The sequence below is a fragment of the Pomacea canaliculata genome, linkage group LG10 (assembly GCF_003073045.1).
Source record: "Pomacea canaliculata isolate SZHN2017 linkage group LG10, ASM307304v1, whole genome shotgun sequence".
Classification (NCBI taxonomy): Eukaryota; Metazoa; Mollusca; class Gastropoda; order Architaenioglossa; family Ampullariidae; genus Pomacea; species Pomacea canaliculata.
This window is the reverse complement of record NC_037599.1, coordinates 22875284-22901839: the sequence shown is the minus strand read 5'-3', so window position 1 is coordinate 22901839 and position 26556 is coordinate 22875284. Positions and strand designations below refer to the sequence as shown.

General features: G+C 40.2%; 2 protein-coding genes across 4 annotated transcripts; both read right to left on the bottom strand.

Moving 5' to 3' along the window:
• Positions 1-1879: 1879 nt before the first annotated feature.
• On the bottom strand, positions 1880-12211 carry LOC112573452 (BSD domain-containing protein 1-like). Of its 3 annotated transcripts, none has more exons than XM_025253837.1 (10): positions 12186-12211; positions 9477-9534; positions 8786-8902; positions 8259-8411; positions 7972-8142; positions 7649-7790; positions 6401-7375; positions 5770-5882; positions 5397-5405; positions 1880-3578 (listed from the first exon to the last, which is right to left on the bottom strand). In XM_025253837.1, exons 1-10 carry the CDS (start codon positions 12194-12196, stop codon positions 3555-3557), a joined length of 1773 nt encoding a protein of 590 aa, XP_025109622.1. In that variant the 5' UTR covers positions 12197-12211; the 3' UTR covers positions 1880-3554. The 3 variants fall into 3 exon arrangements, with proteins under 3 accessions (XP_025109622.1, XP_025109619.1, XP_025109620.1); XM_025253834.1 differs by lacking the exon at positions 12186-12211 and adding an exon at positions 9757-10614; XM_025253835.1 differs by lacking the exons at positions 5397-5405; positions 12186-12211 and adding an exon at positions 9757-10612.
• A 4791-nt stretch (positions 12212-17002) lies between these two features.
• On the bottom strand, positions 17003-21340 carry LOC112573838. The gene is made up of 6 exons (XM_025254476.1): positions 21279-21340; positions 20769-20982; positions 20208-20417; positions 18878-18918; positions 18206-18617; positions 17003-17338 (listed from the first exon to the last, which is right to left on the bottom strand). The coding sequence occupies exons 1-6, from the start codon at positions 21318-21320 to the stop codon at positions 17103-17105; spliced, it is 1155 nt and encodes a 384-aa protein (XP_025110261.1). The 5' UTR covers positions 21321-21340; the 3' UTR covers positions 17003-17102.
• Between the last annotated feature and the right edge of the window lie 5216 nt (positions 21341-26556).

The window sequence follows — 26556 nt, the reverse complement described above, 5'->3', positions numbered from 1 at the left end:
CAACAGAAGTCCTCTGTTAAGTGTATTATTTGACCATTTTTCTTTTGACCTTTTAATGGCAGAAAGACTAAGAAATGCATGCTTTTTACTTTTTTTTCTTCATTATCACGTTTTGCCGCTCATTTTCCTGTGCAAAGAGAAGCAGCTCATGAATATCATCTCTTTTTTCACCTGTGTACATTTTATTTACTATTAATGCAATTCTTACTAGTTTCTTAATGCATGCAATCCAAGATGGTAGTGTTGTAATGACTAAGCAGTTCCTCCCGAACTGTCATTTGGTAAAGCTTTAGAGAGAAAGCAATAAAAAGAAAGGATTAAATTGACAAAAATTTGACATTCTTCAATTTCTTTTTCGTCTAATCTGCAAAATTTGAATCTTTTCAGCTTTATCTTTTTCCTCCCCATTACCCTTAACCCAGATCAAACCACTCATTCTGTGACTGGAAACAAGGAGGAACAACTGGGTTAATTTAAATGAATAAAACAATAAGAATTTGGAAACAAGAACATCAAGTAAATTAAAAAAAAAAATAGAAATGATCTCTTGGCCTGATAGCACTTTTCTCACGTCTTTTCACATATTTTTCATAAATTTCTTAGCCACTGCTTGTGTTTGGTTGTTTCTTTGACGAATGCATTAGATCATGATCAATAACCGCTCTATTTGCATATCATGAAAGTGTTGTTGGAGATGGGTTGTTTTGTTTTGACAGAGGTGTTACAACTAATTTTAACATGCTTTTCTTTGCCCTTCCATGTTTTCTTCTTTTAGGAGCATTTAATCATTAAAATATGTTTAACCTTTTTTGAGATTCCGGGGTACGGAAGTCTTCGCTAGTGTTTTCAAATATCAGGGAAGTCGCATTTCTAGGTTGTGAATCACTTTTAATTACCAAAATCTTTCTACTTTCTTTAGCCCCGATGAGTTGTCAAAGGACTTATAACTAGTTTTTACACTTTGTTGTTAAAAACTGGGTTTTTACGTTAAAATGTGAATGCTGGAGACATGGCCTATTCAATTCATTTTGCATTCTGCTCAGTCTTTGTACAGTACCCATTTTATTGTGCAGTTCAGATTTTTGTGCATTTGAAAGACTTTTGTGAATTTTTCCTTCATTATTGACAGCAACAGGACATTTATGACTGACAGATTTTTATGGCATACTGACAAAGGTATACAAGATGTTTTGATGATTCATTTTACAGAGCAGTATATTGCAAATTACAAGAACTGCGATAAAACTTGTTTTAAAAAAATATCAAAAGCCATTCCTAAAAGTACAGTAGGCTGCTGTGAAAAAATTCCACTAGCTTGCAGAGCACAATTATGTGCAAGATAGAAAACAGGCGGAACAAATTTGTTATACATAAAAAAAAAATTTTGATTTATGTGTGTGTTGAATGAACTTGTTTGACTGAGTGCAATGAATGTAACGATTGTTTAGCTACCACCATGTTTGCTGTGTGTTTAAATTTTATGAATCACTCACCCACCAGATTTACATGTCAGTAGTGGTTTTACATATCTTTTTTGACAGGTTTGTGGGCTTTTCGTGTGTGCAATTTTGAAGTTTTATTTGCTTTTGCGGTTAATATGATTGCAGACTGTTCACATGTAAATAATGTTTGATTTCTGTTTTGTGATTACCTATCTTATAAATTTGAATGACTGGTTTGGGATGTTTTAGTCTGTATGTGCACATGCACAAATTATCAATTTAATGTTGTTTCTGTGCATCCTCTAACAATGTGCAACAACCTCAAACCTTAAAAAAAAATGTGTTTTCTTCATTATGTCTTTGTAGATTTATTTATGTTTATCAAATTTAAGTTTTTAGAAAGAAAACAAAAACACACAAAACCCCCCACACAGATCTCCCATTTAAAGCATTTAATATCACCTCTTTATATGAAACAATTATACAGCTCGGTGCAATGTTGATTATCAAGAAGCATTTCTATTAGTTTATCCATCAGCCGCAGTCATTAATCAGATAAGTGTTTAGGTGAGCTGGATATAATATCACATTTTACACTCCCAATTTTAATTTGTTCTGCTCAAAAGATATTTCTAGTGGTTCTAAAATTTGCCCGTTTGAACTGATAAGACTATCAAAATTGTATCATAAAGTTTTGTGAAATATCCAGGGCATTCATTTTGTCGTAAATGTTTCACAAACTTTATGTAGCTTCCACGACATACTCTACAACGTTCAAGAAATAACGTCTCCTGTCATAGTGCAACAAACTTACTGATACCCATTAAAGAATTTTAATGTATAAAAATGTATAACTTTAAATATTTATGAAAGAAGTCAGGTATTTCCCTCTTCTGTCATGAGATATACATCTTCAACAGACATTGTTTTAAGGAAATGTTCTCTATTTCTGCTGAATCAAACCACAATCAGGGGTTTTGGTAGGGGGTTGGGGAAGAATCTGAAGCACCTGCATACAATGAATATTTACAAGTCCCCACGCACCCTTGACTATTTACAGTTATGCAACCTGCCATTAATGACAGTAATAGTGCCATCCTTCAAACATGGCAACAAATACCAATCCCTGCTGTAAAATGTTTCAGCATCACAAGCCTTTGTCATGTGGAAATCACAGACTGTACAGAAAGTACTAGATTATACACAATAAACTTGCAGGACTAGTTCAAAAACAAGAATGACTATGCAAAAAGACAATGAAAAATCTCTTCAATGTACAGTCTAATTCTCTCATGTTTTCAAGAAGTCTCAGCAATACAATGCTATTCTGCTTGCTGCTTCACCATGCTCTTATTACATTATTAATTTTCTATATATATATATACCATACCTTGTGATTATTGTAATGTTTACTGCAAAGGTATGTGTTGGCAAAACACTGCTAGTGTTATTTGAGACCCGAATGTAGAGATTTTTAGTTAGGATCTCTCAACATCAAATATTTAGTAAATATTAAAAATAAAAGTGTAGCACATTTAGTCAAAATATGCACGAAGGGCATATAATGCCTTTGCCAAACATTTGGCAATGTTGCATAAAATTTGCAGTAAACAAACTTAAAAATGCAGTACAAGCTTTAACTTAAAAATGCAGTACAATACCTTGAAAGAAATCATACGATAAATGTCCCTGCCCCATATGAGTACTTTCACATGAACTGCATAATTTACTTTTGCGTATGCTACTTTTATACAATCCCATCATTAACTTTTCACTATACCAAAGCTCTTTACACAAATCACTTTGTAAACCACAAGAACCTTACCAGTGTTGTACAACAGTGCTATGAATCACAGAGTGCAATATATCTGGAGTAGAGACGAACCACTAAGAAGTAATGGCTCCTACTACTAGCACTCTGTATGTACAGCACAAGTTATAACACTCAATTCAATGTGCTGTGATGATCTGTGCTCACACAAAATGTCAAAATCTGGTGTCTCAATGGGCAAGAAAGCATTAACAAAAAGACAAACAGAAAAGAATTCCCCTGTCCTGAAGTGAAGTTCTTCTAACAATCCATTTCTCACATAACTGAGTACTGATGGCATATCACTCCCAATTCTCCCAGTCATCCTGTGGACAGAAAGAACAGCATTACTTGAATAAAAACTAGCATCCTGCCACATCTGTAACTTCAAGTAAGAAAACTGCTCTGAACTTGCACAGTGACATAAAATTAGCAATTATCAAATGACCACTTAAAATATACTGCTGGCAGATTACAATTTGGAGGAAAACATATTCATAAAGCTAGGTGTGTCTTGTGGGATCACTTCAAAGCAGTAATTAATCTTTGCAACTAAGAAGCACTACTACAAAATTATTATAGAAAGATATGCATGACAATTTATACTTTTCTCAAGAAGAAACTGTTTAAGCCAGATAAAGAAAAATTACAATAAATGAATTTGGTTTTTAAAAGTTTTCCTTTCAAAAGCCATCTTTCTTTTCTTATCAAAAACAATATCTGATATGTAAGATTATGTACTGGATATAGTGAACCCAAAATCTTTTTATTTGTGCTTCTGTTATTAGAGTTCAGTTTAAAGAGATGGTGGTGCAGAAAACTCAACAAGTGATTTCCCCCTTACCCCTTCCTATAGCCAACAGAAGTATTTGATAACATGAAATCCAGTAGTTCATTTCCACCAAACTAGAAACCAATTATACTGTGTAAAAGAACTGAAAGACCAGCTTGACATTTTGGGTAAGTTTCTTAGAATGTCTCTCTTCAAATAAAATGCTACCCCAACTTTTATTTAGCACTGCTGAGCATTTTAAAAGAACCAGCATTTGCTAAGAAATCAAATCTTCTTCAAGCAAGTCATGAGAGGCCAAAATAAACATGAAATACATGAAAATTTACACAAATCGAACACTTCCCAATGACACTGCAGAACTGAAAGTGGAATTACTGCAAGTCACATCTAATCCGAATCCAAGCCTGCCAGCAATGAGCACTGGTTTGTTTCTTCCATTCAAAACAAAATTTCAACCATGTCTCAAGGCAACATTTAAGTGAAGGTGACCAAAGGTAGGCAACTGCCTAACCAGGAAGATGCTGTGAGAAGCTGGTCTTCAATTAGCAGTTAACCATTGAACATTTTTGCAGCTGCAGCAAGTCAACCACACAGACCAGCCAAAAAACTTAATGAATCTTAATCCAAGAGTGCATTGGTGCTTTGATAACATGCAGGTTGCAGCTGTTCTGATTTACGTAAAAGTGGGATGGGTTCATCAAAAATGCCAATGTTGCTTTGAATTTTTTCAATAAATTTCCATCATTATTCTTTTGATTAAAAAACAAATTTTCTGCTACATTTGTGTTTTGACAAAGTTGCGAGCCTTATAACTGGTTTTACAATTCTGGTGAGAAGTCGGTAACAGCCATTGTTCAATAGACCACACCTTTGTGTCTCATAAATTTCTTTAGTGTTTGTGGGTACCACTAGTGACAGTAAACTGTAAAAGTTTACGGTCACTAAATAAAGTATAGTAACTATGGTGCAACAAACAACAATAATTCTGACAAACCAAATTAAAATGTGTTGATGTTCTTTAAGCCACATCTGCATATATAATGCTCTGACTACAACTAAAGCTCATATCAAGGAAAAAGGATTGGAATCAACAGCTCCCTAAAGAAAAGCTCAAACCCAATGCTTTCCAATGCTCCTTCTCATTTCAAGTCATAAAATCAGCCTGGGACTTACTTTTGCCAAAAAAAGATGGTCAATTATTAGGACAGTAGCTTATACAGCAGTTGTTGGCTCAAAATAGTTTGTACATCCTTTTGTTTACCACTTTTCAAAGTGCAAAATTTTCTACTCCCACAAAAAAGTAAAATCTTAAAAATATTAAAACCCAATACAATGATTCCCTCATTCTTACCTTTGTGTTCTGCAAGTAAGATTAAAGATATATCAATGACAAATAATACTCTACAATTTATACATACAGCATTTACTAGGCATATGCAGTTTCTACCCTAACAGATATTACCAACCTGTGAAAGAAAAGGTATTACATTTTAACACAAACTGTAACCATTTCAGAAAGAAACGAAGTCCTATGTTGGTAGTTGTTGTTAAAAAAAAAAGGTAATAATTAAAAAAATATCAACAGAGAAATGAAATGCTTGAGGCAGATATCAAGCTTAAGACACCTTGAACACAATGTTTATGGAATTGGCTTTGCTTTGTGAGCCCTGGAGCATTTGTGTTCATCAGTATCACAATATCAATGCTGCTGCTCTGCCTTTTACCTCAAGATCAATATTCTCTCCCATTTTCTTGGCAAGCTCCTCTGCAGCTTTCATGTCCTCCTCGGTCAGTTCTATATCTAGATCCTGCTCCCAGTCCTCATCGGCACTGACATCTGCAACATGAGAGAAGTGTAATGTCACATCTTGCACCTGTGCAACAGATTAAAAAATAATCTCCCTCATTCTTTACTTGTAAGCAAACTGCCTTTTTTAATCATGAGGGATGCTTAGGATTTCTGGTAACCAGATGGACAAAAACTGCTGGTGAGAAAAAAAGTGATGAATTTAGTGGTCATGTGTTCATTCCAATCTTCCTGATGTTACTACATTTTAAACATTGATGAGACAGAGTTACACATTTTTCAATGACTTTCTGCTATTAGCACACACACTTACTCAAATCCCGAGCAATAGAGTCTTACGCAAATCCTTGCAACTGTGAATTTGTACTTAGCTTTCCAAATCTCATAAGCTTTTATATCATCTTTTTTTGACCAAAATAGAGAATTTGTATAGAAAATAGCTCTTAAATTCTCTAACAATTTCAATCATTTATTAGCAATCTTTTGAGCTGCAGAACACTGCTATTGCACTGTTGAAACGTGCTGATTTCATACACACAAAAAAATACCTTTAGGATCACTGGTAGTGGAGACTGGGCTGCCATGGTCAGATCCCACTAGGACAATATCACCTTTGATGGTAGTCTTGATGTCCCGACCCTCTACTGCCACTGCCAGGGATACTGTTGCTTCCTGCATGGGGCTGAAAGTGGAAATCATGGGGGATGGCTGTGATGGTTCCTGCTGCGTTCTTGATGAAGGAGAAGAAGGCATTGCATCAGGTAAACACACCTGAGATGACAGTTCAGCAGTGGGTGTGGCAGACATCAAGGGAGAACAGGCTGGTGAAGCTTCAGGCATGATCTCAGACAACGTGGTTAAAGGAGTTGCAGTCACCTCTTCTGCTTGTTGCAGGGGAGAAACTGACTGAGGCACTTGATCCTGTATGCCTACACAGGTAGGCGCTGACTCTTTGGCATCACCAGGGGCGACTTTCTTTGTTTCTGATGCTTCCAGTGGAGATGCATCAGCATTGGTCATGACAGTAAGGGCCACGTGATCATTGGGAGACAGCTTCTGTTCACAACTGACACTGCCACTGGAAAGATTCACTGGAGTTTGCACTTCTGGTTCTACATGATTGGGAAGAACCAATGCAGTATCAGTTGATTCCTGCTGGACACAACTGTCAAGAGCTGTAGATGCAGACAAATGAGCTGCAGCACTGACAACCTCAACCTGTAAGAGGTTCTGTTCTCTCTCCATGGCATCCTCAACTTGTGAGAAGTTTTGTTCTCTATCCATGTTAACTAGCGAGTTCTCAGTTTGGGTCTCTTGGACAGGCGACAAAGCACAAGAATCAAGATCCACAACATGCACAGAATTCTCCTCCCTCAGTGCTGTGCCATCAGGAATGGATGAGACTGCAGCTTCTACTTGTCTGTCAGCACCTCTGGCCACTGAAATTGCTGAGGCTGGTTCCCCGGCTCTAGGAAGCCTTTCCCAGTCACTGCCCTGATCTTCCTCATCTCCACTCCAGTCATCTGTAAAAATTGTCACAGATGCTTCATGTATGCAAACAATCAAGACATTATGAACTGACCTTTGGAAGATATACTATAAAGATGTCCTACTAAAGTTTAATTTTCCTGATGTTACAATATGTTGAGAGAGATACAGGAGCAAATTATTTTTAAAAAAAAAAGGGTAAAGAGGAAAACTGAACTGGCAGCAATTGCTTTACCTTTACGAAACCATCACAGATCAGAACATAAAAACCCAACAATCCTATCACAGCATTAAAAAATACACAATACCATCCCAGTTGATAGGGTCATCTGTTCGTGATTGCTCTGCTCGCATCATAAGAGCTTCCTTGCGGGCTTGGTCTATCTGTACTTGATGGACCTTGTAAAAATAACGCTGCCAGAAATCTACATGAGACATCTCTGCTGGCACCTACAGACACATAGAATGCATTCAATTTTCCAGGCAAATTTTTTGCAATAGCAAAGAATTTCTAAAAATACAAAGAGTACAACTGTAGGTAAATAGCTCAACGTAAACTAGTTTAAATCTCAAAGAAACTTGTCTTTAAAAGAGCATTAGAGTAAAACAGTAGGATACTTCAGACACTCACCAGCTTGGTGTACAGACCTCGAACCTCGACCTTAGAGACCAGAAGTTCTGATATTTCTCCCTTGACGCTCTCCAGATCAAAACCAGAGCACCACATGGTGAAAGTCTCAGGAGGTCCACTTGGGGGCTGAATGTAAGTGTCAGGGTCGATTTGTATGGCATGCAGTCTGGCCTGCAAATCCCAGCAAATAAATGACAACTGTTTCAACATTTAAGTCAATAATTTTGCCCTTCCTTCAGTCAGCACACATGCTCAAGTTACTGTACATTTTTAACATGAGAACTGACCTTCGCTCTGTCATATATTCCTGCGGCTGATCCTCGTGTAATAGGGATCTGTCCCTCATCATCTGGTGGGACGGTAAGGGCTTTTGAAATGCCCTCAAGCAGTGCATTCAGTCCTTTAGATACCTTGTCTCGGGCTGCAGAAGTATTCTCAGTCTGAAATGTATAAACAAATACAAACTTTAAGAAGAAGCTATTATCCTAATGTTATTTATCTGTTATTTTCAAAATGAGCTTGCATCCTAAAACAAAGTTAATCAAAGCTGTCTGATACAAAGCCAACAATTTATGATAAAATGCTTGTTAATGCCCCTACTAGTACTCTTTACAAAAACTCCTTACTTTTTACATTTCTTTACAGAAAAGATCACTAATTAACATATTCTGACAGATCATTCAATGATTACAATCCATGTAAAGATGTTACATTTATAAAATGCCTACAACTTCCACTTTCACAATTTCATTTACACAATGGACGAAAAAAATTACTGTTTTGTAATTTGATCTAATGCCCTTTGTTTTGGTACCTTCAAAGACTCTTTAAATGTGCTGCTCGTAACTGCAACAGCATGACCTGCATCTTTCTGCATCGTACAGCCAAACTCTGCCAGATCTTTTTTCACCATGTCATATGCTGCTGTACTCTAAAAGTTAAATAAAAAACTATTAAATTATGTTTACATCTGACAACAGGTGATGAGACTACAAAGGATAAAACAGATGACACTTAACACAGACCAGTAGACTGAAAGATGTTTAAAATTTTTTTTTTGTTGAAAATACATGCCCATTTGATTCTGCAGTAGTATGCATTGGGAGACATAACAGCAGCAATATACACCAGATATAAACAACAACACAAGAAATATGTGACAATCTCGACAGCAAAGAATGGATCAAAATAAACGACACACAAAAGAGTCAGTTGACAGATACAGTTTGGCAATTGGTAAAGATCACCCAATAATTTATGGCCTTGACAGTTTTAAAAAAAAAAATTCAAGAATTATATTATTCAGTAAGAAATTTAAGCTAAACAGCAAATTAAAAAATTAAATTCATAAAACAATATAACTCTTTGCTCATTAAAGAGCATTCAATACATTTTTAAAGGCATGATATAAAGAAAGGAATGGTAAGAGATAATAAAAGCCCCCCTCCCCCAAAAAACTCCAACAAAACAAGAAACAAAAAAATTAAGAAGAAATTTTCAAATACCATGTCCTTTGCTGACTGTAGCCATCCTCCCCACCAGCTTCCACCCCCATCTTCAGGGCTTCAATAAATGATATTCAAATGAATAAGTCAGCATTTAATGATCATACCCACCAATAGATATCACATTGCTATTATTTCGAGAACAAAGTAGTTACTACTGAAGACAACAGGTTGAGTGCAAACTTTCTATCTTCAACCTGCACTCAAGTTGATGAACATGAAAAATTAGGCAGTGAGACTGGCTGTTTGTATAAGGAGATAAAATATAGTCATTTTATACCTGGTAGACTTTCTCCTGGTACTCATGCACCTCTATCCTTCAATCTCTACCACTATGTTTCCCCGAAAATAAGTCTTATAATGATTTTTCGGGATGTTTGTGATATAAGTCATTACCTCAAATATAAGTCCTAGTTAAGATCATCAAGATGAATGAATTTTGTTTGCTTATTGAAAATGACATCCAGTTATAAAGTAATGACATTAACATATAAATAAGAAATATTACATGAATGCTTAAAACAATGGACAATGATTCAATGTGAACTAGAGTTGCAAAAAATTCAGGGTTTTGATCGTTATGATGTTCCAGAAGAAGATGACATGACTTTATTAGATTTTGACTAAACGTAGATTTTTGAATTAGCCAAAAAAATGACATCTCTTGAAAATACCCTAATGCCTCTTTTGAAGCAAAAATGAATATAATCAGTCTTATTTTCAGGAAAACATGGTATTTCAACATGGAATTTAATTTTGATTAGGTGGAAGCCAGGTGCCTCAATTTATGGTCACATGGTTGCCCTCTGTCAGAAGAAACTTTTAACTCTGGCCTATAGCAGGGGGAAAAAGTGATGGCTATAGGTTGTCCCTGCATGATTTGCAGCACACCTAATGCACACCAAACAAAAATACATCTACTATGAAATAAATTAAATGTTAATAAAACAATATCAAAATAAATAAAATCCCTGTCTACAGACCAATAATAAAAATGATTCTGGGGTGTCTATACTTTATTATGCAATTATGACTGTAGAATTTTTTACAATTTTTTTGTTAACGGCCGATGTCCTAATGGGCGTTTTTTTTTAAAATGGTTTCGCCCGTGCGAGGGAAGGTAGGAGTACACAGTGCTGTACAAGCGGTCAGTTTTCCCTAATTGCTACCCTGGCAGGGTGGAGATCACAGGCAATAAAACGTCTTTCTCAGCCGACTACTTGGTGTTGGTGTTTAGAAAGCTGCAGTGAAACGGTTTGCAACTGAACATGCTGTAAGGGTTAAGAAATCGAATGTATTCTCCACAAAACAGAGAGAAAAATAAGGGAGAAAAACATAAACAGCGGAAATGACACAAACACAAAGACAACTGAATTTTAAAACTTTCTTTTTATTGCTTTCATCTAGGTTAGTGCCTGTATGCTCAGGTAGAAGTCATTTCACCTCAGCGCTCAGACCCTACAGCAAGGGTGAGGAAGACGTTTTATTGCCAAGCTAGTCGGCAGTGCCTGTGATCTCTACCCCGCCTTTTGTCCGGGTAGTAATTGTAAACTACTGGACACTAGCAGTCCGCATCACGTGTACTCCTACTTCCCTCGCACGGGCGATATCATTCTCTTCCGTCCGGACGGTAGACATCGGCCTTTAAGATTTTATGGGCTCACATCCCTTTCTTAATAGAATTGTTATTGTCTGATAAGTCAACAGATCCGAGAACTATTATGACACTTAAAATATTGCAGTCAATTAACGGAAGCAGTCAAAAACACCGTCCTCTAGCACAGTGGTTCTCAAAGTGTGGTCCGTGGACCACTAGTGGTCCGCGAGCATAAGTCAGGTGGTCCGCGGCTGACAGTCGTCATGTGTCAGCAAAGTGATGTTTAAAGTGATGCATTCCTCGCATTAACATTTTAATTACAAAGAACGAGGTAAACATAGTTTTATGTCTACTTTTACAAAAGGACATTTAGTTTTGAATTAAAATGAAACAAATGCGGCAATTTCAATTTGAAATTCATAGTACAGACTGACTTTTAGGCCCTGGTGGTCCGCCATATTTTTTACTTAGGTCTTGGTGGTCCGCCGTAGCTTTTACTTCAGTAAAGTGGTCCGCGGTCCGAAAAACTTTGAGAACCACTGTCTAGCATAATGCATGATATAACCACGCACGGGTTAATACAAGTTTATTTGTAATCTAACTGACAACAGCTCAATACTATCGAAGTATTAAACATGTGTTATCGATCAAGAACGTTGAACAATGAGACAATCGATTGGATGCTGAGCGGAAATTGGCAACTGCACATAACAGCTAGCACGACTTCGACAAACTGCCAAAAATCAAAAGTTGCAATTGACTTTATTTAAAAACAGAATGACTTTTAGTCGCCATTGAAATCTCAACCGTTCTGTATGGTATTTAAAAGAAAAAACTTAAGTAAATCACATTTCATCTTAACAATGAACGCAATTTTTCTGACAAGGCGTTTACGCAACAACAAGGAGCAGCTGTTGTGTATTCATACTGACTCCCCCCAAAAAAAGGTTTCATTCTCCCAAAATTTTTACCTCAGTAGTTTAAATGATTTAGAAGTTAAAACAGTCATTATTTACTTAATATAACAAATTCATTTAACACATATCTAGCGTATATGAATTAACCATGAACTAAGACAGTTCGAATGTTATTCAGCTATTTTCTTTTCCTACCTTTCCGCCATGTTTGTTGTTTTATCTCCAACCCAAAAAGTCTTTCCGTGATACACAGTACTAAAATAACTTACAGCCTGAAAAAATTATAAATACAATAATTTTATCATTCACTTAGTATAACTTGATTTGTAATAATTATAAATTTACTGTTTTCTATTCTGTCATAACTATTTTATTTGCAAGAAATATTTGGTTAGAGATTATAAAGGACAAAAGCATCACCTTTCTCAAGGGAAACAACTCGTAGTATTTGGCGGAAAATGTAACTAATAATAGTGCATCGTGGTAGCGGACTTTAATTTTTTAATTCTAACTCGTCTAAGTGTGTGTGTGTCTCTGTGAGAGAGAGAGCTACTAATAATTGATTATACCCCCTTCCCGCTGTGCTCTTATGTACTACTGTGTGAAAGGCTCAAAATATGTTCTATGCAACCCATTATAGTAGTGTTACCGGACTGATCCACTGGTGGTCGGGTGTGTTATATTATGTACGTAGTCTAACACCTCGTGTTGTGGTCTTTTTTCCATCTCTGCACATCCGCACCTAACCGACCTTGGAATCCACAAAAGGCCCTGCCTTTTTCCAAAAGTTCGGATCGGAGGCTTCTCAGTCTCATCATGCTCTATGTTTCACAGCTGCATATTTTATAGTTTGCAATTTTACCGTGCATGAGACGACACAAATTTCATTCACCCAAGGAATATATGTTTATTTAGTTCAGTTGACGATGACAAATGTGCTCTGTGGACTGGTCTGCCTCTGTGGAAAGATAATGCTCGGATCGAGTTCCAGCTGGGACGTTGGCTGTTGCAAGCATGCCTGGGCTTGCTGATGCGGCTTTTGATGACTGATGACATAGGGAAGAGAAAAGGGATTTGAGGTAGGTGAGCACATTGACAGCGGACGACATACATATGTCCTACGTTACTTCAGTGCAGAAAGGTGAAGGACTTCACCAAGGGGGCCCCTGGGTAGAGAAAGAATCGGTGGCCCCTTCGCCCGCCAATATAGATCGAGCGTTTTAATACTACAATAGCTTACTGATCCGACTCCAGCAACATGAATAAAGGCAGCATACTAATTAAAAAGTTTATCGGACACATTGCCGTCAGCTGTTCGTTATTTACTTTGTTTCATATTCAATATATATTGGCGTGGCGGCCCTGTGCAGGCGCACAGTTTGCACATGTCCCCCACTTCCAGAAGCGGCGTTAGGACTACGCGGGCCTGGGGCCGACCATCCGCGCGGGGCCGGGGTAATGGAGTACGTGTATCTATATATTGATATGATGCCGGAAGCAGGGCCGTGCTTAGGGGCAGGCGGACGAGGCATCTGCCTAGGGCCCCGCTCTTCAAGGGGCCCCGCGCTTTTGATTGATATGTGACTTTAGATCCCAACTAAAACCGTGTGATCGTGCGTGAGGCCCCGCACATGCCTTTGCCTCGGGCCCCGCGGGGCTAAGAACTGGCCTGGGGACAAGGTGTGCAGCTCACACAAACTATTCCCATGTTGATAGACACAGTTTGAGGGGATCTCACCAGATTCCGAAATACACACTTGATGGTCCTGTCTACGGTTGGAGGATTCCCAAGTTTAAAAACCATTTGAACAGCCCTGAAAAAACTGTTGTAGAAGCTCATTTTCAGCTTCATCTCCATGTTCCGGTGAGATGGTCGAGGAACTCGGGAAAATGTGCTTCTGGGGAAGAGATGGAGATTAGAAATGATGTTAAAAACCAGATGCGTAGGTAGAAATAGTAGGTTGCCATGAGAACGCTGCGGTAGGTAGAAGTGGTATTCGAATATTAACGTCTCTGTGGTAGACCTGTAAGTCCAGATGTAACTGTGCTTTCAACATGATCATAGACTTACAAAATGGTGGAAGCAGCACACACACACACACACAAACCCACTTATCTTTTTAGTCTTCTTTGTCCTCCTAGTGCCGCAACCATACCAACCCCAGCGGATCCGGTTCTGGGCCGAGGATCGATCTCCTCCTGGTCTGTCTCCGAACCCTGCGTTTCATCTGTGGGTTTAAGTCCAGAACTTGTCTGGTTAAACTCGGTGTCAAATTGCAATAAAATCAAATTGTCAGTCTATGCAAAAACTTATTAAATACATTTTTTACTAAAAACAAGGATATCGGCCGGCAGCTCTTCCTTGCGATGTAAGTGTCGAAGCAGGACTGAAGTATCGTTGGAAGTCAGAGAAACATTGCAGTGTACTGCTGACGTCAAGCAATGTCTGTAAGACACAATAACAAACAATGTCTGTAAGACACAATAACAAACAATGTCTGTAAGACACAATAACAAACAATGTCTGTAAGACACAATAACAAACACGTTAATGCTTTGTACAAAGCCAGGATAGTGTGTTTTCACGAGCAAACCGTCGATGTCGCAGTTGAGGATGTGAAATATTTTCACGGGTGAGTCCCGTGCTGTGTCCTGGTGACCGTTAGCACGGACACCTCGTGTCGCGTAGTCACTGGGTCAGTGAAACTTATTCTCTCCTTGTCTTGCTTGTGTCTTGCCGTCCACACAAAGTCCTCGACATTATGGATAGCAATTGTCATGAACTGTGGAGGACCGGCCATCTGTCACTTATTTCTTGTTGTGGTTCTTTGTAGGGTACTGTTGTCCGTTTTCGATGTCGTCCATTGACTGGGCAGGCAACTCTGACCACGCGTACAATGATGTCTGGAGGGAGAGGATCGGGTAGGTTGTTGCCGTCTGTCACTCCGATCTTGTTCACTCCATTGAGTATGACGTGTGTGTTCCTGGCAGTTGGAGGGACTAGGGGACAGTAGCAGGGTGTTTGTGGTCCGTCGTGCACTAGTCATCTTCGTTAACAGCAGCCTCGTTGTCGATGACGTCACCGGTTCTGGGGAGTGTGCGTCTCGGTTCAGCGGATTTGTTCATTGTTGTAAACGGCGAACTTGACTTTTTCACGAAGTTTAGACACGTTGGTTGGTAACGGCTGTATAGCCTGGTGGCTACCGACGAGGTCTGAAGACTGAAAGGTGGTGTGTTCAAATCTGACAGTGACAAATAAAAAAGAGTGAGTGAGTGAGTGAGTGAGTGACTGTGAGTGAGTGAGTGAGTGAGTGAGTGAGTGAGTGTGAGTGAGTGAGAGTGAGTGAGTGAGTGAGTGAGTGAGTGAGTGAGAGTGAGTGAGTGAGTGAGTGAGTGAGTGAGTGAGTGAGTGAGTGAGTGAGTGAGTGAGTGAGTGAGTAGAGTGAGTGAGTGAGTGAGTGAGAGTGAGTGAGTGAGTGAGTGAGTGAGTGAGTGAGTGAGTGAGTGTGAGTGAGTGAGTGAGTGAGTGAGTGAGTGAGTGAGTGAGTGAGTGAGTGAGTGAGTGAGATGAGTGAGTGAGTGAGTGAGTGAGTGAGTGAGTGAAGTGAGTGAGTGAGTGAGTGAGTGAGTGACGTGATGTGAGTGAGTGAGTGAGTGAGTGAGTGAGTGAGTGAGTGAGTGAGTGAGTGAGTGAGTGAGTGAGTGAGTGAGTGAGTGAGTGAGTGAGTGAGTGAGTGAGTGAGTGAGTGAGTGAGTGAGTGAGTGAGTGAGTGAGTGAGTGAGTGAGTGAGTGAGTGAGTGAGATGAGTGAGTGAGTGAGTGAGTGAGTGAGTGAGTGAGTGAGTGAGTGAGTGAGTGAGTGAGTGAGTGAGTGAGTGAGTGAGTGAGTGAGTGAGTGAGTGAGTGAGTGAGTGAGTGAGTGAGTGAGTGAGTGAGTGAGTGAGTGAGTGAGTGAGTGAGTGAGTGAGTGAGTGAGTGATGAGTGAGTGAGTGAGTGAGTGAGTGAGTGAGTGAGTGAGTAGTGAGTGAGTGAGTGAGTGAGTGAGTGAGTGAGTGAGTGAGTGAGTGAGTGAGTGAGTGAGTGAGTGAGTGAGTGTGAGTGAGTGAGTGAGTGAGTGAGTGAGTGAGTGAGTGATGAGTGAGTGAGTGAGTAGTGAGTGAGTGAGTGAGTGAGTGAGTGAGTGAGTGAGTGAGTGAGTGAGTGAGTGAGTGAGTGAGTGAGTGAGTGAGTGAGTGAGTGAGTGAGTGAGTGAGTGATGAGTGAGTGAGTGAGTGAGTGAGTGAGTGAGTGAGTGAGTGAGTGAGTGAGTGAGTGAGTGAGTGAGTGAGTGAGTGAGTGAGTGAGTGAGTGAGTGAGTGAGTGAGTGAGTGAGTGAGTGAGTGAGTGAGTGAGTGAGTGAGTGAGTGAGTGAGTGAGTGAGTGAGTGAGTGAGTGAGTGAGTGAGTGAGTGAGTGAGTGAGTGAGTGAGTGAGTGAGTGAGTGAGATGAGTGAGTGAGTGAGTGAGTGAGTGAGTGAGTGAGTGAGTGAGTGAGTGAGTGAGTGAGTGAGTGAGTGAGTGAGTGAGTGAGTGAGTGAGTGAGTGAGTGAGTGAGTGAGTGAGTGAGTGAGTGAGTGAGTGAGTGAGTGAGTGAGTGAGTGAGTGAGTGAGTGAGTGAGTGAGTGAGTGAGTGAGTGAGTGAGTGAGTGAGTGAGTGAGTGAGTGAGTGAGTGAGTGAGTGAGTGAGTGAGTGATGAGTGAGTGGTGAGTGAGTGAGTGAGTGAGTGAGTGAGTGAGTGAGTGAGTGAGTGAGTGAGTGAGTGACGCCGCCGCTGCCCACTTCACCCATGAGCTTAAACGCTACCAATGGGATATCGTGGGCCTCACGAAATCCGATGGACAGGTTTTGGAGAACCAACAACGGACGAAGCCCACAAGCTTTGATACAGTGGAGATTTGCTGAAGAAGTATTATCATTAAATACCCTCAACCCCCACAGCAATCAATCTATTAAATGAGATAACCAAAAGCAGTAGTTGTGTTAACTTTATTGCACATTGAAAAATATATCCCATTGAAATAAGAAATTTTTGTTTTGTTTTCCTTCGCCGTTGAAGTCATTAGAAAACAATGTCAGACAAGTTTCGGCCTCCAGCCGTTTTTCACACAGTGCCACTTTTCCAGCAAAAACCGAGTCAGCAGAAATGGCTCTGCCAGAAGCACTTCATCACTTAAAGAACACAGAAGACTGCCATCAACAGCCATAGTGCGACACACGTGAGCCAGGTCCGACATCCTGCACTTCTCCAGACATGCGCAGAGCTCACTTACGGACATGTTCATCAGTGACGAAGCCTGCGATGATGTCCCTGCACATATATACAGTCAGCATGTAGCGATCTCTACAATGTCTTCACTGTCTGTCGCTATTTGGAATGTTTAACCACCCCTTTCTCTTGTTAGACTGTGTTTGTAGAGCTGGGATATGGCACTAGTTAAGCAAACATTATTATCATTATTGTTGTTGTTGTTGTACATACTTGTTTTTATTCTTGAAGAGAGTTAGATGTGTAGAAAAAAGTTACCTTACGTATCCTACTGCCCTCTTTAATTTGTCAGCTGTCGTTGTCACCAGGGTTAGGGTAAAGGTTAACCTCTACACAGAACCTAAATGCCGTCGTTGTTTTTATTTGGAAGCTGCGACAATCATGCAATCAGAGGTCGATCGGAAAGTTCGAAGAATTTTTCTTTCTAACATTTTCTAGGAACTTGAGTGAATTGGGATGTGGTGGGAGCTGAAATGTATACTCTGTGTGTGTGTGAAATGATGTTTGAGCCCCTACAGGAAAACTGGGGACACTGATATGAATGAGCGCAAAATGGTGTCTTTTTCTTGGAGTAAACAAAAGCCATCATGTTTTTATCACCAAACATGTGCTTTGAAAGCACAGCCTATACAGGAAGGTGTTGGCTGACAGCAAAAAGTTCACCGAAGCAGTGAATGGTGTGCCAGAAAAAAATAAAGCATATTCTGAGCATTGTTTTGAGAGATGGGTTTAACGCATGAACCACATGGATTAAACTGGCGGTTAATATGCTGAGACTTGCGGAGCAAACAAACTTGCAATATGTGATGAAAATTAAAACCACTGAGGTATCAATTTATAATTATATTAATTAGAATATTTATAATTTATAATTAAGATTCCGCGAATTTTCAGACATTTTGTACTAACCATATTCAATTTTGTTGCTGGGTAAAGTGTTTGGACGAGGAGAGTCTGATGACGATTGGCCCGGAAGTGTAATATCACGTGGGTTTCCACGTAACTGGCTGTAATGACTGGGGGCCTCGAAAACGGACCGAACGTCGGCTCGCCCTGTGTAACGGTTGTTTTCTGATGTTGGTGGTGGAAGCTTAAGGTTGTCGTCGTTGAAGGAAAGCCGTTGGTAGAAGTGCGTGTGGGCGTCCATCAGCGCTTCGTCCAGTTCGGCATAGTCGCTGTCAGCATCGGTGGAGCTGTGGTCGTCGCACTTGGGTCTCGCGTCTTGCGAGACAATGGACGAGAGTCGCGAAAAGAGAGATTTACTGGAGCTCGTTGTTTTGTTCTTCGCTGTGCGGAGGATCGTTTGAAGCTGCGGGAACACCTGGAAGTTGTGATGACAGCAATAATGAGATCCGCCTTTTAAGAAGCATGTAGTCATGTTTATTTCCTTCACTCCCTTGCCCGTCTTTTTCTTGCTCTCTCTCTGACTCTCTCACACGCACACACGCGCACTTAGAAAAGCTTTGCGACAACCCTAGGTAGATTAGGTATGGTGATATTAATCACCAACCTCCAGAAAAAAAAATTATCCAAATATCTTAGTGAAACATTCGACATAGGAATGAAGTTTGACAGTCTTACTGTTGGTCTTGAAGGAGAGGATGGGGAGGTTGCAGTGTCACCTGGAAACAAATTGATAAACTTTACACGCGAGTACTTCATTAGGCGCTGCCTTTGTAAGGCGTTTCTCTAATTAAAATCATTTGTAGAACTGCATAAACGAGTTTAAACTTTTGATTTCTGGTAGAGGATCTGTGTTGATTTTTATCAGATCATTTTGTAACTGACACCACCATCTCATACTCAGAAGAAGAATATTCAGCAACCGTTCTAGTCATGTATATCCAGATGTGTTTCAAGCTTATTGGTGTACTCTCATACTGAGTGCATTTAACTGATGTACAGACAATGCAGTAAATTATCAACTGCCTTACCTTTACGAGTTTCTTATTTAGTGACCTCCCCACTTTGATGACTACTGATACATATATACATATATATATAGTTCTTAGTTACTAACTCAATGTCGGCATAACATGCTTGCTTAGCAACTATGTAGTGTAGTGCATGGTCACTTACTTATCTAGTGAAGTGTTTACTTAGTGACATGCTCACGGATTTCATATTAAGTACTGTCACGGACCAGCCCGTGCCTTCGAGTGTTTCAGAAGATTTTAACCCTTTCCTGACTTATGGACTGCAAATGTAGATAGAATGTATGGGAGAATGAATGAGAACGCCAGAGGGGAAAGGGTTAAAAGTCACAGGAAATATGTGGTGAACCTGTTTCAGCAGTAGATTTTTGGAGAGAACGAGGTAGAAAATTTACTCAGGCCCAGGATACTGACGGAGGAAGACGTGCCTGAGTCACGATGTATATCTCCCGAGTTGAGATTAGAGAGTAGAGCAGGGGAGGGTCCATCGACGGTACTGACCCCTTGTGGATTAACCTCGCCTAGACGAGGTATGACATCTTTTCCTGTTATTAAGTATGGGATTGTAATAGAACTCACGTAGGTTTCAAAGTTGGCAACACAACGTATGAGATGTGACTCTGCTGGGATCGATCGTGGGAAGTGCCCCGGATGTAAAATTGCATAAATCGTTTAGATTTTCGTCGCATTTAGAACACTGTGTTGAGGCGAGTTGTTTACAAATAAGTATTTGTGTTGTAATCTTTAAAGTCCTGAGCCACTCGATAATGAAATGAACATGATTTTGGGCAACTTCGGGCAAAATTTTGGTGTGTTTTGAAAGAACGCGCAATTGTCTAGTGCGAGTGTGTTGTTTGAACCATCCGTGCCGTGACAGTACTTGCTGACACCTGCTCAGGTATTATCTAATCACGTGGTTACTTAGTGACATGCAGGGTTATCCAGTGACACTCCTCCTTACATACGAACTTACTTACTCACTGAACTTTCCGCGGGGACCTTGCGGCGGCGAGTGACAGTGGCAGCAACCGTCACCAGCTTACCACACGTCCTCTTCAAAGTCTTCCCGGAAGTGACCTGGCTCGGCTCACGTGACTGAGGTGACACGGGAGGATTGAACATGTTGGGGCCAAAGGGCATGCCACTAGAGGCTGGTCCAGGAGATGCCTTGTCTTTTTTCAAGGGAGCTGCATCAAAAGTAAGAACGCGATGGAAGGTTGTCTGATATACATCTACACGAGTACTTTTATTTTTAAATCTTGGGACTCAAAACACTAATTGACTAACCAGATTCGGAGATACTGAGGTCTGAAAATTATTCTCTTGACTACCTTTCAGGAAACTCCATTTTGTGTCAGAACTGAGGTGGGCGCTCAGATTTCAGTTTTGACGAAGTGGAAGTATAAAGTTCTGTATTTCATAGTTTCAGAATTGGCTCTGACAGCCTGATAACCTGGTCGCTATACACGGGAAGGAATGCAATTACCAAGACTACACAAGGCCTGTTTGTATATATTATACATATAAAAAGGAAGTACCCATAGAGATCATGAGCTCCTTTTCGCGACCAAACCAGTCGCAGTCAGAAAAGATGCCAGTCACGTAGCGGGAAAATGCTAGCCCTCCAGGGTCTGGGAACCTGGTGATTCTGAGACTGGCGATGTCCTCGTTGTCGAGGGACAGGATGAGGAGTGCACGATAAGTCTCAACCTCTTCACTGTCATCGGTCTCGTCCTTAATGCTTGTATCGTTCTGCAAAGTGTTTGGTTTGTTTAGAACTCCTCCTCCACTTGTTTCCTGTGTGTGATGCGTATTAGTATGTCTGTATAACAGAGAGAGAGAGAGGAGAGTGAAGATGTGCTCGTCTTGTTGAGAGAAAGGACAAAGGATATTGCTCAGTGTTATCCATTTAATCTTGTACTGCTTTCAGGAAAGGAACGACGTCCTTTGGTGCATTACAATGTAGTTGTTTATTGTTTGCATGTGTCTTCAGGGTGTTTGTGTGTTTTGTGATGTTTTGTGTTTGTGTGCCTGACTGACTGTCATACCTTGTAGTAAGCAATCACGACGTTCTGGCTGTTGACAACCATTGCACTCTGGAGGGCCAGGACATCACGAGCGACATGCAGGTAGCCTCATCAGGCCCGTAGAAGCCCTCCTCCAGCGAATCAGCATGGGCAGACCACCCTGGAGAACCGCCTCTCGCAGTGTGCAGGATGACGTCCCTTGACTGCTTCCTGCGGCTGCCATCGCTTACAGCCTTTCTTTTGTTTTTGTCAGTCTCGAGCAAGCGGAAATCTAAACCCTACATTCAGTGAAGTAATTAAAAAAAACCTGGTACAATGGCTGCTGAATGTGGCAAGTGTTACTGTAGTAGGAGACTTGGCTAAACTCAAACCCCATACAGAAAGTAAGCTTGCAAGAAAACTATATATTCCTCTTCTATTTACGGACTCCAAGGTCGGCTAAATGCGGATGTCTAACAGAAGAAATAAAATAAAAGAAAACATCACAGTGTGAGTTTTTAGACTATATATAGCACACCGACGACTAAGAAGAAGAATGTTAATGAAAAATTTCTTGGAACGTCGTTTTCTTCATGGGACAAGAAAGAGGAAATTGCTGATTGGTTAAAGAAGTCTTTGAGCTGCATGGTTGGGTCACAGTGTTACCCATGTACAGTAGATCAGTCTGGGTACATTACTAATACCTGTCATCTTTTAAACCTTTTCGGCAATACGCTATAAAGATTTACCTACCAGAAACTGTTATTGAAAGTTGGATGATAGCGATGTTTAGAAAATGGAGTGAACGGCGAGTAGGTATTACACCATCCTGGTCATCTGTCTGGTGTTTGTTAGTACACCTGTCTAGATGGCTGTTAGTACTCCTGTCTAGATGGTTGTTAGTACACCTGTCTAGATGTTGTTAGTACTCCTGTCTAGATGGTTGTTAGTACACCTGTCTAGATGGTTGTTAGTACTCCTGTCTAGATGTTGTTAGTACACCTGTCTAGATGGTTGTTTAGGACACTGTCTAGATGGGTTAGGACACCTGTCTAGATGGTTGTTAGGACACTGTCTAGGTGTTTATGAGGACATCATTTTCAAGGAATGTCATCCTGTTCTGCACTCTTCGAGCAGCACAGCAGGTGATCAAACTCATTTATGATGCTTTGCGTCTTCAAAAGATCACATAGTAGTCACCTTTCGTCTCCCTGTTGCACAGCTTGCAACAACAATAATAAGAGAGAAAGAAAAAAAAAACTGTCATGAAACGCGATTGAGAAGGATTGCTATCGCCAAAGATGAAGTGCTTCGTACTTGTCAGTAATCGTCGAGAGAATGCTAGCAGTGTGTATCAGCTCATAAATTATGTTGTGTAATCCATGATTACTCGGAGATAGCTATTCAGATGTGTAGGTGAGCGGAGGTATCAAACGGAAGCACCACCCGTTATTTTCCCTTGATTCCAACATAACTCTACCTTTGACTAGTAAATCGTAAACACATATGCAGCTGCCGTATGTTTGATTGACAGGCTTTGAGTCACATTATCTCTCTTTCTTTCACATGTTAAAAATCCACTTACCCGCGAACATCTTTCTGTCCACAGCTTACTTTTCATTCAATGACACGCTGGTGTGAGACATGTAAAGGAGTAAAGGCTTATATCTACATGAGACTTCTTTGTGAACTATTTATCGCAACTGGTAACATTTACTTACCTTCGTTTGGTCCTCCCTCGTGTTCTGCGTCCCTGTAGCTGCCAGGTTTGCAATGCAAATGCAGCAAGTCACAGCACGATGGCGATATAAAAGTTTAGTAGCAAGTCATTCATATTTCACCACAGCAAACTTCAAGGCGCAAAGCTCTGACGACGGTGCCAAACGTTTGAAAATTATATTTGATGACCATTACATCTCACGAGAACAATACAGGAAAATGAATAATTATTTACTTATCTTAAAGTTAATCAGCACCAAATCAGTCGTCGTTGTTTTTAAAAATCGAAAAAAATCCAGTTGAATCGACTCGTTGTCACCTTCCGATGAGTGTCCGTCCGAAGTAGGAGACGAACTCGTGTCTGACGTGCTACAACACCCCAATTTTTTTTATTACTTATTATCTGCAATCGGGTACAACGCACTTGCTCGACATAGGTCTTCGTATCGCTTGGTAAGCAATCGCACGCAGACGATATAAGGTCACGTGACTGAGAACGAGATTTCGTTGTAATTTTTCTTATCAAACATAACACCCTACATAACCTCCAACATTTTGCATATGATATGAACAGACACGAATATGAATGAGATTCAAAATTGTCAGACTCTTCATGAGATTATAAACAGTTTTTGTTCTTGCTTTGTGTGTTCCTCTGTGACTTTCACTCGTGCACAATGACGTAGACGGGTCAGAGTGCAAGCATTCACAACCCATGAACATGGGACTCTGCCTGCCTTCCTGGTTCCTGATAAAAAATCAAAAATCTCAACCAAGAGAGTTTTATAATGGTTTGTAGAAGCATGGCTTTAATTTCAAAAAGGCTTCTTCAGGTGGGTCTTTTAATTGCAGTTTAATCGTGGCGGGGCGGTGCTCAAACCAGTGTGATATCTCAAACACACGGCGACAGGTATTTCAAGCTGTATATATAGACATAAGCTCTATCAGTAATATAAGAAAGTAACGTTGTTTTTTACGTCTTTCCCTTTTCACCACGTTCAACTACGTCAGGAGGTATACGTGTATCTAGGACTTCTATTGCCTTACCTTCTAGCGATCATCCTCCTTATCCTGTTGCTATAGTTGCTAATTATTTCTTCTTCTTTCCCTTTTTTGTTTTTCTGTTGTTTTTTTTTTCTTTCCTTCTTTCTTTCTCTTGCCATTTTTTTCTGCTTTCATTACAATCGTTATCACTACCTCGAGATATTTAAGTCTGAGTACATACACTACTAATACCTACAAAAGCTTTCAGCCTCTATATCCAGACTTTTATCATTCCATGCTTCCTAGGCACGATAAGCCATTTACATCCTACAAAAGTAATTGAGCGCCTTCGCATGCTTAATAAGTAGTTGTAGTTATTTGTAAATATCTGCGGTAGAGGAAAGCTTTAAAGACCCAGTCGGTGATCCACAGATTATTTAGGCAGAATACAATATAAAAATAAAAATAAGCATACTTGTCAAGTTCAGAGCCTGAAATACACCTTATATTTATTATATAATTAAAAGTGTATTCCTCCTGAAATCAGCAATCCTGCCAAATGTGTCGCTTCACTGAATAACGCGCCACGGAAAATATTATTCGCATCCAGTTCCGCAACTGTCTCACAATAACATGTAAACAATGCCCAGCGGTCGGATTCCTTTGCTAGATCCTAAATTTATTGTTATTATTAATTATTACTATTACTTCTATTACAACTACTATTACTACCCACTATTCTAAGGGATACATGTTCTTTCCGGGTACATTTCCAAGGGTGGTGTCAGAACATCTGACACAGACATTTGCCGTCCTCAGGATCCGAGTGTCCTGTCACCCCACGAAATATTAAAATATTGTTAAATCCACACGTGGTCTAAAGTGGACTGGTGGTATGGCAGTGTGGCACTTGTTACCGTTGCAAGCTATCATCTTCTCAGATAATGGCACGTAGCGACAAAAAATTAGAAATGGATCTTGTAGTACAGGTGGGTCGGCTAGGACAAATTCGTCAAAGAATATACAGGACCTGGACGGCAGCAGTTCAAGATCAGGGATAGCAGGAGGATCAGCTTGAAACGAAATTCAAGAGTGAAGTCCTTGGTAAAGGATAAACGTAGTACCCGCTCCACAGATAAAATCAGAGGAGGAATGTAAGTAATCCTTCTAACACAAAAAGAAAACGAAAATAAGGGAAAAAAAATACATCGACCAAGTCAGCCCCATTCAAGAGCGCGGGCCGGATAAACAGACCAGACCACCCTGTCCTTTGTCAGCCCGGGTAAAATAAAAGGGGTGGGGAATGTCGACTCGGGAAATCATTTAACAGGCCGCAAGACAATTAGATTTAAGTAAGCTACTTCCCTTTCAAAAGCCACTTCATGATATTAAGTAATAATAAGGTCAATAACGTAAATTTTGATGGACAAACAAGGAACACTCTTACGGATAGACGCACACCGAGACATAACGGACACAGACACTATACTGGCTGACTGCCGCAGAAGTGTATGGAGAATTTGGAGAATTATTGGAGAGTTCAGAGATCCATCATCCCAACTAAGTGTAGACTACTTTAATTTTGATGTCCTGTCGATATGACGTGTTCGAGCCATGTCACTCAGGTACATATAAAAAAACGATAGTTGCCATCATGCTGCATATCTAGTGTACATCCAAGGATGAGCAAATGAAAAAGCTTTACCCAGTAAAGAATCTGTGTTGGGTATAAGTTTTTTTGTTCATGTGTAAACAAGCCTAGTGTGAGTAGACACGCTCATGCCTCCGATGCAATTTCTTGGAGACGCCGAATAACGTCCCAACAATACCTTGCGGTCCACTCATTGGTGACTCTATAGGAGCTGAGCTTAACGACACCGATTCCATGCGTGCTCAATGTGTGAGCTAAGAGACTGCACAGCAACGAGAAGGGAGTCATAATCCCTCGTCACCTCAAACTGATCGTTCGAACCCTCTTTACAATCTCTGCGAGTGCATAAGCTTCGTTGATGGTCGGTGTCACGATCTGACTTTTGCCGGGATTCGCTATGTGGCAGTCTTGTCAAGCATGCAAGACGAGAATTCATGTCAGCACAAACATTTACATTAACTGTCGTGATGCACTTCTACATAATCACTGTCATTGCGGGACAAACAAATAACCACCCGACATTCATTGCCCATACTCCCAAAACTACCACACTCAATACCGAACTGGGGTGGGCGAGGAGGAAGGTAACGAAGTAAGGTTGTCAGATTTGGTAAAGGAAATTGATGATGGCGGGTGCCATAGCTCGAGATGTAAATACTGTTCTGCACCAGGGACAGGGTGGATCAAGTGAGTGATTAGCCTTACCAAATAGGAAGCTTCCCGGTGCTAGTGTACGTAGCTCGTGAAGTAACAGGTTATTAATCATGCATAAGTGGCACACTGGTATGACCGTCTAAACCTGTCATCCACAAGATACAGAGGTCAGACATTTTGTCTCCAGACGGTCCACCTCCTCAGCATCATGCCTTCCTCCAACCACCGTAATGCGTTGTAGCACCTACAATATGTGCATCATGAATAATCACTAAATTATCCAAAATACACTGGCAATGATAGATTAACGTA